The sequence below is a fragment of the Brassica napus genome, chromosome A2 (genome assembly GCF_020379485.1).
Source record: "Brassica napus cultivar Da-Ae chromosome A2, Da-Ae, whole genome shotgun sequence".
NCBI lineage: Eukaryota > Viridiplantae > Streptophyta > Magnoliopsida > Brassicales > Brassicaceae > Brassica > Brassica napus.
This window is the reverse complement of record NC_063435.1, coordinates 26497372-26509889: the sequence shown is the minus strand read 5'-3', so window position 1 is coordinate 26509889 and position 12518 is coordinate 26497372. Positions and strand designations below refer to the sequence as shown.

Genomic DNA, 12518 nt, shown 5'->3' with positions numbered 1-12518 from the left:
TGAAGATGTTCCTCGTTGTTGTCTATGTTCTCTTTTTCTCGAAATCACTAACTGAAGCATCATCGTTACTGAGTGTATCATCTTTTTCCTCGAGTAAAAGCTCATCCGAATTCTGACTTAACAAATGAATTTTACCGGAGACTTGCAAACTAGATTCACCCTGACTAACGGGAACTATTTCTTCACCACTTAAATGACTATTCTCCATTGCAATTATATAGCAAAATATAAACTCCAGTCAAAGATTACCTTAGATAACATATAGCAAGTATACCTTATTTTAATAGAGATTCCAGAAAACTGATGTTCTTAACTTAAAACAGAATAAAAGAAAGTAGAGCAACATACGGATGCAACAACGTAGCTTGAGGCTGTAATTCAGGCTATAAATTACTTGGGAGCAGCTTCCTATTATCAAACTTCAAGAGAATTCTCAAAACCTAATTGATATAACAAGATCACGTTCTAATCCTTTTCTAACGGCTACGTCTCCTTTTTTTTATAGCTATTTTTTTTTTGTTAGTTTTAATTCCTTCTTTATTTATTAATTCTACATGGCAATTCGATTGAATTTAAGAATTCACCACAGGAGGTAAACCTTAGTTTTGTCCATATTTGTGTAGTGGAGTTGCTCTAAGAAACTGATTCTATCACTGCTTTGAGAGCACCCCCATTAGTGAACTTATGAGGGGAGTTCACACAAATTCCCAAAAAAAAAAAAATTAAAATAATGAATAGTGATGAACTTGTCTCTCTCCACCTCTTCCTAGTGAACCTGGTTCATCACTGTAGTGCGGGTCCCACGGCACGTGGCGGCCCGCGATCAGTGCCGTGCCTACAACTTTGGGGGCCTAAGGCTAATTTTCAAAAACATGGTTTTTCACAAAAAAAAAGTTTATACAAGTTAATGAAATTGTAAATACACTAAAGATGTCTAAGAAGAACCAAACTTAAATGTAAAGAACATAATATATGAACAATCGAGCTCTCTCCTTTCTCAAAAAAATAAAAACAATCGAGCTCTCTATAAATATATGTATACACTCATGAACTACTAATGTGTCTTGAAAACATGGGGCCCTAAATATTGATTAAAATGTGGAGGCCTGAGGCTGTTGCCTTTTTTGTAAAGGGGTAAGCACGGCTCTGCCCGCGATTGATCCGATTAATTATTATTATTTTTTTTTTTAAAAACAAAAATCAAACAAAAAATAATAATAATAAAAAAATATTTTGTGAACCCCTTTCATGGGGTTCACTAATGTGGATGCTCTGAAGTGTAGCTATATCATTAAACTATAAAATGGATTAAATAATTTGTGTATATAAATCCTTGGTCCAATGGTTTGATTCAAACTCTTATTTATGATTCTAAAATAAAAGATATGAAATTTGAATTTCAAAAATGATTTATTATCAATAATAATTAACAGGAAATTACATATAAATTTTGTTTAATATGATAAAAATGGAAAATATTAAATATGAATTTTCGTAGAACAGTTTGACCTAAGTATAGTACGAATAAGACAGTACACAAATCTTCATAAAGCAAAGTAGATAAAGTAAAAGTAGATAAAATAGATTTTGGTGTCTCTGGATGCACTTTCTTGTCCCTCTTCGTGATTCGGAAAAGTCATTGTGCGGAAGACTCCAATATAAGCTTTGAAGCCCTGGTGGTTCGTCAAACTCTTGACCGACATACTCTATTTTGAGGACGATAGAGGGTCGCCGGGTTCGCAAATTCGACCACCGGGGATTAGGGTTTCACGCAGGATCTGGTGAAGCGTTCTTGTCGACGTCAGATTCCCTTTATGGGAAGATAATGATATTTAATATATATTTCTTTTTTTGAAAAAAGTAGATAAAGTTGTTGATTACTTTGTAGATATAATAATTTTGATAATAAGTTACTTTGAAAGAAAAATAAAGCTGATCCGTGGACAAACCATCTACACTTTATTTCCTCCTGGATCAAATTCTTTCTTGATATAATAAATGAAAGGCCCTAAATGAAAACTATCTCAAGCAATAATTGAAAGAAGATGACGGGACCCAAACCAATTCAGTGCAAGTTTGTTAAAAATTGACCCTATTAACACGTTTAACAAGTCTGAAGATGCTCAAAAGCAGATCCTGTTTTCAATTCCTAACGTTTACAATGAATTAATTGTGAAAACACACAAAAGCATCTATAAGACTCAGTGAGAACCGGGTGACGGGTCTGTATGTGTTGGCGCGCCACATGGTGAGCTCACTTTCAACAAACGTCTTTTTGACGAGCTTTATCTATTATTGTGTTACAAGATTTTTGTATCTAAATTGGTATGATTGGTAATGTAATGCGTTATCTTCATAATTAACCCTAAGATTATTCAACTAGAAGGTGAATAAAAAAATGTTTCCAAGGAATCGAACAAGTTGTAAGTATTAAAATGGAAGCTTCTCTAAGGAATGGACCAAAGTTTCTTAATATAAAGATAAAGATAGTATAGAATCATATTAAACCTTCCATTTAATTGTATGCAATCACCTTGACGCCAGCGGCAGCTTATTGTTTTACTGAGGTCAATGTGATAATGACTACCTCTTACAAAGGGTCAATAAGTTAAAACTTTTAATATCGCATCAGATTTCTTTTTTAATAAATAGAAGTAATTCTCTTACGAAAATCTTTAGGGTCATATGTACGTTTGGATTCGGATATCCATTCGGATTCGGTTTGAGTTCAATTGAGTTTCAGTTTTTGGGAGCTTGAATTTGACCATATTAGGCTATTTTCAAAATTCAGTTCGGATTCCGTTCGAACTTTCTTAGGTTCGGTTCAGATATAGTAACACATCATAAACCCAGATGAACCTGTTTCAACTTCAAGTTTTCAGTTATGCAAATACTTTTTTGTTATTTAAAAATACACATTTTAGTTTACAAACTAGGCAAATATAAACAATTTACACTAGTAAAAACTTGGTGGCTGATTCAAATTTGTTGTTAAGAGGAGAAATACATATACAAGTTGAAACTAATAACTCTATAAACGTAACAAAACATTATTTAAACTTCAAAATAAGACAACGTTTTTGAAAAATAAGACAATGTTTTTAAAATTTCAAAAACAAATATATTCATAACTCAACTTCAAATGCAAGTGTCAAAACATAAAAATAGCAATACTAACCAAGTACCAAAAATATATATTTGGATATTTATTTGTGATTGAGCTTGGTTAGATATGAGTATTTTGAGATTTTAAACTTTTCATGTTTTTAGATATCAATTCGGGTTCGGGTAAAACTCATAATCTGAAATACCGTAGAATAAGATTCATTCAGTATTTATGTTTGATTTAATTCGGTTCAGATTCATTTTTATCGGGTCGGATTTTATTCAGATTTTCAGATTTGGTTTATTTGTCCAACACTAACCCTATATGATCCATATAATTATAAGCTATCTATGCCACTGCTTGAAGTGCAACTATTTGATTAAAAGGTAAGATGGATTAAATAATTTGTGTATATAAATCGTATTGGTCTAATAGTTTGATTAATAGTTCATTAAAAATTCTGAAGTAGAAGATTTATAATTTAATTTCAAAATTGAGATTTATCATCAGTTATACTGATTAACAACAACAAAAGTTCATAAACTCTTCAAAAGACAATATAATAGACCGTTGGACATAGGCTTCGAATGGTAACATCCGTCTCGCACCGCACCGCAGTTAACATTAACAAAAATCTTTACATATACCATATATCTATACGTTTTTATAACTGTCAGAACCGCACCGCAGTCAAACCGCTTGTCCTGCACCGCTCAATCCGATGTTACCATTCCGAGCTATAGTTTTCTTAAAGGAAAATAGGTATAGTAATCGATTGTTTTGTTTATATAATTATTATAATAAGAAATTACACTAGTAAAAAACATCGCTACAGCCACGTTAATTTTCGTGGCTATGACCAAGATTTCGTGGCTATACGGAGCAGAAACCACGAAATGCTACGAAACGTAAAACGTACGTATACGAGCGTAGCAAAAAAAGCGCGTATCAAAAATCGTAGCAAAGTGCCACGTTTTGCTATGAAAGTTTTCGTGGCAACGCTTGCCACGATTTCAGTAACTTGCTACGATTTGATACGAAATATAATGTAGCAACAGGCACGGTTTTGCCACGGTTTCTTTCGTAACATATGCTACGTTTTACTGACGAAACATTTTGTGGCTAGTTTAACCAATTATAAAAAAAAAATTAAAATCAATTATAAAAAACAAATTTGAAATTTATATAAAATGCTATATGCGAATAGAAAGTCATAATATCATTGAAACCGAAATATATTACATAAGAGTTGAAGTTTCAAACATTCAAACATTCAAAAGATCCATGAATTTGAACCAAAGTACACAAAATATTGTAGCTTAATACATGAACTGATCAAACCTTACATATCAAGTTCTTGGCACCACCTATCTAAATCAGAATGGGTATTGGTCGAGAGATGTTGTGGTGGAGCCGTAGACTGAGCTTGAGGTTGTGGCTGATGATGAGATTGAACTGGAGCTTGGGGCTGAGCTTGAGGCTGAAATGGTTGTGCAGTTGAGGCAGGAGTGGAAGCTTGAGATTGGAGAGTTTGCAGAATAATGTTGAGAGTTGCTTGGCTTGCAGACATCCCCCCTGTGACTTCAGTCTTGAAAGCATTGATCTCTGTCTTCAAAGCAGTGAAATCTTCCTTGACTCCAGCAATGTCTTCCTTGACTTCAGAAATGGTGGTCTCGAAGCCAGACATGCGCATATCCACGTCAAGGTTGCGCTTGAGTGAGACAGGAATTGGCACAGAAGGACTGCTGTTCTTGTACTGAGCACTGTCAAGGCCATAGATTGTGCCCTTCTTTGTCTTTCCTCTCTGCAAAAGGAAAGGAAAAATAATCATAATCAAGCATTTCCAATAACTAAGTAAGACAGTCACAAGCATTTCCAATAACTAAGTAAGACAGTCACAAGCAACATAACTAACTAGGACAGTCACAAGCATTTCCAATAACTAACTAAGACAGTCACAAGCATTTCCAATAATTAAATTAAACAACACAAGCATTTCCAGTAAGCTGAAATAAATAAAATGAGGATGAGAGAAGAGATGACCTTGATGTATTCTTGGTTGAGAAGGTAGCGCTTTGCATTTGAAGCAGCAGTGGAGTCGGTTTGACTGTCGCCATGTGGAGATCCATCTTGTAACATCTCTTCAACGGCTTCCTCAACCTCCAGCACCAGCTCCTCTGTACGTTCGTCTAAGAAGGAGCCGTCTTTACCCGTGTGAGTCTTCCTCGCAAGGGCTGTGTATGAAGGTGGTTCATCCAAACCTTCATCAACCATCTATAAGAAAGGAAACAGATGGAAGTTAGACAACAGTTAAGGCAAAAAAAATTAAGAAAATAAACTCAAGGCAAAACTTACCATATTATACTGAATGTTAAGGAAACAGCGTGGGCCTGCACCGTGCTTGTGCATCTTCTTCCCAACTGGAGCAGACTTACGAGATTTTGCAGCTTTTGCACTCTTCTTTTTCGCTTGCTCAGTGTTGTACTTCTCAACCATTGTTGCCCAGTGAGCGTCTGACATGTAGGAAGGTTGCCGGTTATCTCTCCTTTTCTGGCTGATGCGGCCACAGACGGTAACCTGAGTTTGTTTCTTCCATTTCAAGTAGATTTCATCATGGAATTGGTCCTCCCAGTAGTAGTGTTGCTGCAAAAAAACATAATATAAGTCATTAGAGTTAAACACTGATTGTTACTTATAGCTGAGAAAGGGAAAAAGAGAGGGAAAGAAGCACTTACAATGAACGCATGCCACCACTTATTATATATTACAAATTAAAAAAATTCATAAATTTAAAACTTCATAAATTTTAAAACTTCATAAATTACTTATTTATATTACAAAAATTTTAAACTTCATAAACTACAAATTACCAAGTGATTACTTATTTATATTACAATTTTTAAAAACTTCATAAACAACAAACTTACTAAGAACTTGAATCAGATTCAGAATCCGAATCAGTACAAGCCTCGTCTAATTCATCTTCTGAAATGTATTCGTCATTAGCAGGAACATTTGGCGTGGATTCATAATCTGAATCATCTTCGACAACATACGTCTCAATGCGCACCATCACGCTCCGTGCAACAACTTGGTTGTGTGTATCATCTTGTAACGCAACAAGAGCATCCTCAGACGTTTCTCGAACCCCTCTAGGCATAACTTTTGTACATGCCCACCAATCGTTGGCTGATGTATGTCGTACCCGCGGATAAGGAATAAAACAAACTTGATCACAATTACCAGATAAGATAAATGGATCATATTTCTCATACTGCCAGCGCGGAGACACATCAACGATTCCTGAATTATGTTTTCGAATTCCCCGACCTTCAGTTGTATCAAACCACTTACATTTAAAAACCATGGCCTTCAGTCCAACAGAACCAAAATACTCAACCATCATTATCTCCTCGATCAAACCGTAATAGTCAGTATCTGTGGTTCCACGAACTTGGATACCGTAATGTTGGGTTTTCTTATCTTGTCCATGGCTATGTGTGTGGAAGCAGTAGCCACGTGAATGGTAAATCGGCCAAGATTTATACTTACGTTGCGGACCTTGTACAAAATCCAACATCCACATCGGAAACTCATATGTGTTACTCGCTTGCACAACCTGTTAATTTAATTTATATCTATAATTGATAAGTTTCATTCAAATTATAAATCAAATAATCTCGGAAACTCACATAGTTTTTCACCCATTCGGCAAATTGTTGGTCTTTCAGTATTTGTAGGTCATTACCAGACATATACGGGTTTCTCTCCATCACAAACTCCTCGAACATCCTGTGAATTTTTTTAAGAGATTATAACTTCAGATATTCTAAAACAATAACCAAGAAAAAAAATCAAAGTACCTTTCGTAGGGTTCGAATGTATCACAATTGAGCATCAGAAAAGTCTGGAGGACGGTGTAGTCATCATCGGTTAGCCATTTCTCTTCAGATTTTCCACTAACCCGACCTTCGTGATAAAAAAAGTTAGGCACATCTGGATATTGATATGTAAACCGAACTTCTCCGGGAAGTGGAACCTCAGGTACCACTTGTGGATTACCAAAGAAGTTAGCAGAAGCGGTAGATATTTCCTCATTCACATATTGTGCAACGATGGAACCTCCAATGTGTGCCTTATTTTTAACTTTCTTTTTCAGATGGTACATGTATCGCTCAAAAGGATACATCCATCTATATTGCACTGGACCACCTAAAGCAGCTTCGTCTGCTAAATGTACGGTCAGATGTTCCATAACATCGAAGAACGAAGGTGGAAAAATCTTCTCCAAATTGCAAAGCTTCACCGCAATGTTTTCTTTCAAAATGGCAACATCTTCGTGCTTAAGTATCTTCGCAGATATATCACGAAAGAAGAGTGCTATCTCTACAAAAAAATAATAGGAGTTAGAAATCATAACACATATCAAACTAATTATTAAGATTATGTACCTGAAATGGCAATGTGAACACTTTTGGGAAGTAATTCCTTAAACGCGAATGGGAGAAGTCGCTGCATAATGACGTGACAATCATGACTTTTCAGACCTGAAATCTTGCTATTCGTCTCGTCTATACACCTACTAAACTTTGAAGCGTATCCATCTGGAAATTTTATATCATTTTTCAACCATCGCAGAAATTCTTTTTTATCCTCCTTCGACAACCGGAATATCGGGACTGGCATCGTTCCATCATCCTTCATATGTAACTCAGACCGTCTGCATAAATCAGGTAGATCCATCCTCGACTTTGCATTATCTTTTGTCTTCCCGGGAACATTAAGCACCGTGTTGATAAGATTATCGAAGAAATTTTTCTCAACGTGCATGAAGTCCAGGTTATGACGAAGAAGCAGGTTTTCCCAATACGGCAACTCCCAAAAGATACTTTTCTTCACCCAATTGTGGTCTTTGCCGTAGCCGTTTATAGTGCTTGCAGGTTTCTCGTGTCCATTTCCTCCACAATCGACCGTTTCCTTCAGTCCTTCGATGTTGTTGATTCTTTCGCGAAGAATTTCTTCTCCCGTCAACCATGGTGGAGGATCATCAGTTACCGTCTGCCCCTTTCGAAAAGCTTGGACATTTCTTCTGTAAGGATGCTTCCTAGGCAAGAACATTCTATGGCAGTCAAACCAGCTATGCTTCCTTCCATGTTGCAACCAAAAAGACTTTGTATCATCAAGACAATATGGACAAGCTAAACGGCCATGAGTCATCCATCCGGACATCATGCCGTAAGCGGGAAAGTCATTAATTGTCCACATTAGTGCGGCTCGCATCGTAAAATTTTGCTTCTTCGAGACATCATAGGCTTCGACTCCATCGCTCCACAAACTTTTTAGTTCTTCAATTAACGGCTGCAGATAGATATCAATGCTCTTCTTTGGATGCCTTGGCCCAGGAACTAGTACTGATAAAAAGAAATATTCTCTTTTCATACACATACCAGGAGGTAGGTTATATGGGGTTACGATGACGGGCCAGACCGAGTGGGATTCACCGCTCATACCCACTGGATTAAATCCATCTGTTGCTAATCCTAGATAAACATTTCGACTTTCCGCAGCGAAATCAGGATATACCTTGTTAAAATGCTTCCACGCTGCTGCATCAGAAGGGTGGTGCATTTCTCCTTCTGGCGACTCATGTTCTGCGTGCCATCGCATTTGTGATGCAGTAGCCTCTTGTTGGTAAAGACGCTTCAACCTCTCCGTAATAGGCAAATAGAACATTCTCTGTTTTGGACGCCTTTTCCCTTTTCCATGGTTCTTCTGGTGATATCTATCTTTTCCACAAAACCGACACGCCATCAACTCGCGATCTTCTTTCCAAAATAACATGCAATTATCTTCACAAATATCGATCTTCACGACAGGGAGGCCAAGCGACTTCGTCAGCTTCTTCATCTCATAATATGACTCAGGAGCTATATTTGGTTGTGGCAAAACATCTCTAAAAGTTTGTGATAACTCATCCATACATGACTCCGCCAAATTATGATCAGTTTTTACTTTCATTAAACGAGATGCCAAGTATAGTTGAGAAATACCTTCAACACATCCATCATATAGTGGTTGATTAGCGGCTTCAAAAGCTTCAAACACTCCTTCTTCATATTGCTCTTCGTTGGGTTCCTCCATCAAATTCTCCGGTATTTCAGTTGACCCAAAGTCTCCTCCAGGAATGTTCTCTTCATATGGTCCGCCTACATATCTTGCTTCATCTCCCATAAATTGACCTCCCGTCGAAGATTCTCCAGCGTCATAGTAGGTTTCTCCATGGCTTGACCATACATAATAATTACTTTTGAAGCCGACTCGGTAAAGATGGCGGGATACGGTTCTTACATCACGTTGCTTTCGGTTTCCACAACTTACACAAGGACATAGCATGGTTTTTCGCTCCATAAAAGAATTTTGACTCGAGGCAAATGCGATAAAAACTTCAACACCTTCGCTAAATTCTCTCGAAACATTATTATCAACTGGATCAATGTGTCGATCCATCCACTCTCGATTTTGAAAATAATAAGACATTGAAATTTCTCTCTATTTTTTTTCTTTTGGGAAAATGGTTTTTTTTTAACACAAGGGAAAAATGGTTTGATTTCACGATTGTTGTTATGGTTTGCAATGTGATAGAACTCTCGTAGGTTTGCTTGCTTATATAGAAAATACCTTGCCACGTTTTTGCCATGATTTGCCACGATATTTGCTACATTTTTTGCTACGAATTACCACTAAAATTGCTACGGTTTTGCTACGATTAGTTTCGTGGCAAATATTAGAATCTTTTCTGCACACAACCAGACAGATGTGATTGCACTGAGAAAACTAGTCACGAAATTTACCATGAAACATTTTCGTGGCTTAGTTTTTTGTATTTATCACTGCCTTAAATGCAGGATTGGATTGATGGGATTTTTTTTCGGTGGGCTAGCCACGGCTTGCTATGAATCTGTTCGTGGCAAGCTTATTTTTTTGTTTTTTTCTGGCCGACTAAGATAAAATATTAATATATAGCGATACCCACGTTAAAGACGTAGCAAAACGTAGGAGAACATTGCCACGAATATATTCGTAGCAATTTCGTAGCAAGCTTTGCTACGTTTTGCAAGAAAAGGGCTACGTTTTCTTTTTCGTAGCATATCGTAACTACATCGTAGCTCTTACGTTTTTGCTACGAAAATCGTGTGGCATGTTCGTGGCTGTAGCGATGTATTTTACTAGTGTTAGTGTGAAAGAAAAATTAAAGCTGATATGTGACAAAGATAGATAAACTCATCATCATCATCTCCAACTTTTATTTCCACGTCTATCAAATTCTTTCTTGATATAATAAATAAAAGAAATCCACTTAGTAATTATTGAAAGAAGATGACGGGACCCAAACCAAATTTAAGTGCAAGTTTGTAAAAAAATCGACCCTTCTAACACGTTTAATTTAACTCTCAATATACTCAAAAGCAGATTCTTTTTTCAATTCGTGAACTAATCGTGAAAACACCCAGAGGCATCTACAAGACGACGAGCTTTCTGCCTTTCTCTATTGTCTTATTAGCCAAATTGGTATGATTCATATGTAATGAGTTAACTAGATTTTGACCAAAGCGCATAATTAACTTTTTGTTTAAATATTTTTATCTAACAAAATTATAATTAATATAATTTTTTTTTTAGGTTTGTATTTAGTTATAAAAAATTATATGTACAATTTATTATGCTTGTTTTTCTTAGATAAACTAAAATTTAGTAAATTTAAAACTATTCAAAACCATATTATAAGTAATTTATTTATTTAAAATGTTTTGCTTTGATTTTATTTTTATAACTCATACTTTTTATTAATCAGTTTAGATATATATATCATATAATGAAATTTGTGCTAAAATGTTGGTTCAATCCGACTTGTACATTATTTTAATATTTTTATTGAAATGCAATCTTAGAATTAATATGTAGGAGTTTTTTAATTATTTTATTTTGAATGATCGAAATGTTTTGTGACCAAGTTTAATATAACAAAAATTTGAATGAATACATGGAAGTATATTTTCAAAGTAATAGATTTTTCTTAAATTTCAAATAATTCAGCTAATTAAATAAAAGAAAATATAATTCAACTAAAAGTAACATCTAACATCCGTATACATACAGTGTAATATAATATGTATACAAAATAATATGTTATTTCACACTATGCCTATAATAACCAATTGTTATACATGAAAGAAAAAAAAATTAATATATAAAATTATGCGTACAATTTTTATAAAGCATGACAATGATTTGATCCAAATTTGAATTTTATGATGCAGTTAGTTATAACTTATAATATAAGTAATTAAGGAATATATACCCGTAACAAATATTTTAATTAGGACCCATTATTCTATTGATAATGACATATTATTTTATTATATGTGGACTTGAGATCTTGATAATTAGTGTGTGAATTGTTATGCATTTTTTTAATTAATGAATAATTATGCTGAGATTTTATTGCTAATAAAAAATCGGTTAGCCATTATTTAGGAATATTTTTTAGGCAATATAATTAATTATATTAAACAAAAATTTATTAGTGGTATGTCATTGTAAATATCTAATAAAACTATGGACAAAATTTTACGAGAGATTTTGTTTTGATACTATATATTATATTCGTAAACTTAATCCTACCAAATAGTAATAGTATAAAATGTGTTCTAAGAGCAACTTGATTAGTGTCATACTCAAATTGAGTTTCAGTCCAAAGTATTTTTATTTTAATATGTTTTTTTGATAATTAGTTTTTTTCCTTTTTAATGTGACATCAATTAATTATTGGCAAATGGCACTAATAAGTTAAAGTCTTTCAAGAGTTCTCAAATGAGATTCCGCTTCTCTACAATCTCATGCATTTTACCTTTTTTAAAAAAAAATCTGAGATGCTCCATCAGATCTTAGCGTTGAAGCTATTATAAATTCAAATCACTTGTGAAATAAGAAAATATTATTTAAGTTAAAATATCTAAAAGATGTTTTAGGACATGTGAAAAAATTATGGACATAAAGTCTGTTAACAAAAAGGAAAAAACAATTAGCCTACTAAACGTAAATGAGAAAAAGACGATTCTAGATAAGACATAGTATTGCAGATTAGTTAAATGACTTAAATCGGTTATAAGTTTTCTGGGTGGAATTCAACTAGAAGGTAAATAAGAATAAAAAATTTCCAAGGAATCAAACAAGTTTGTAAGTATTAAAATGCGAGCATCCACACTCTAATTATAAGGAATTAATGGGCCAAAGTTTCTTAAAACAAAGATAAAGATAATATTAATTAATAGCTAAGTATGCAGAAATTGAATAGACCTAAGCAACCAAATCATTCTTGAATCATGCTGAGAAACAGTCCAGATTCATGTGA

At 34.5% G+C, this 12518-nt stretch overlaps 2 protein-coding genes across 2 annotated transcripts; both read right to left on the bottom strand.

The window, feature by feature from the left end:
- Nucleotides 1-1391: 1391 nt before the first annotated feature.
- Nucleotides 1392-5855, bottom strand: LOC125580658. Its single transcript, XM_048745536.1, has 4 exons — nucleotides 5842-5855; nucleotides 5462-5749; nucleotides 5150-5380; nucleotides 1392-4910 (listed from the first exon to the last, which is right to left on the bottom strand). The coding sequence occupies exons 2-4, from the start codon at nucleotides 5624-5626 to the stop codon at nucleotides 4449-4451; spliced, it is 858 nt and encodes a 285-aa protein (XP_048601493.1). The 5' UTR covers nucleotides 5627-5749; nucleotides 5842-5855; the 3' UTR covers nucleotides 1392-4448.
- A 177-nt stretch (nucleotides 5856-6032) lies between these two features.
- On the bottom strand, nucleotides 6033-9337 carry LOC125585084. Its single transcript, XM_048753473.1, has 4 exons — nucleotides 7558-9337; nucleotides 6970-7492; nucleotides 6799-6898; nucleotides 6033-6725 (listed from the first exon to the last, which is right to left on the bottom strand). Exons 1-4 carry the CDS (start codon nucleotides 9335-9337, stop codon nucleotides 6033-6035), a joined length of 3096 nt encoding a protein of 1031 aa, XP_048609430.1.
- Between the last annotated feature and the right edge of the window lie 3181 nt (nucleotides 9338-12518).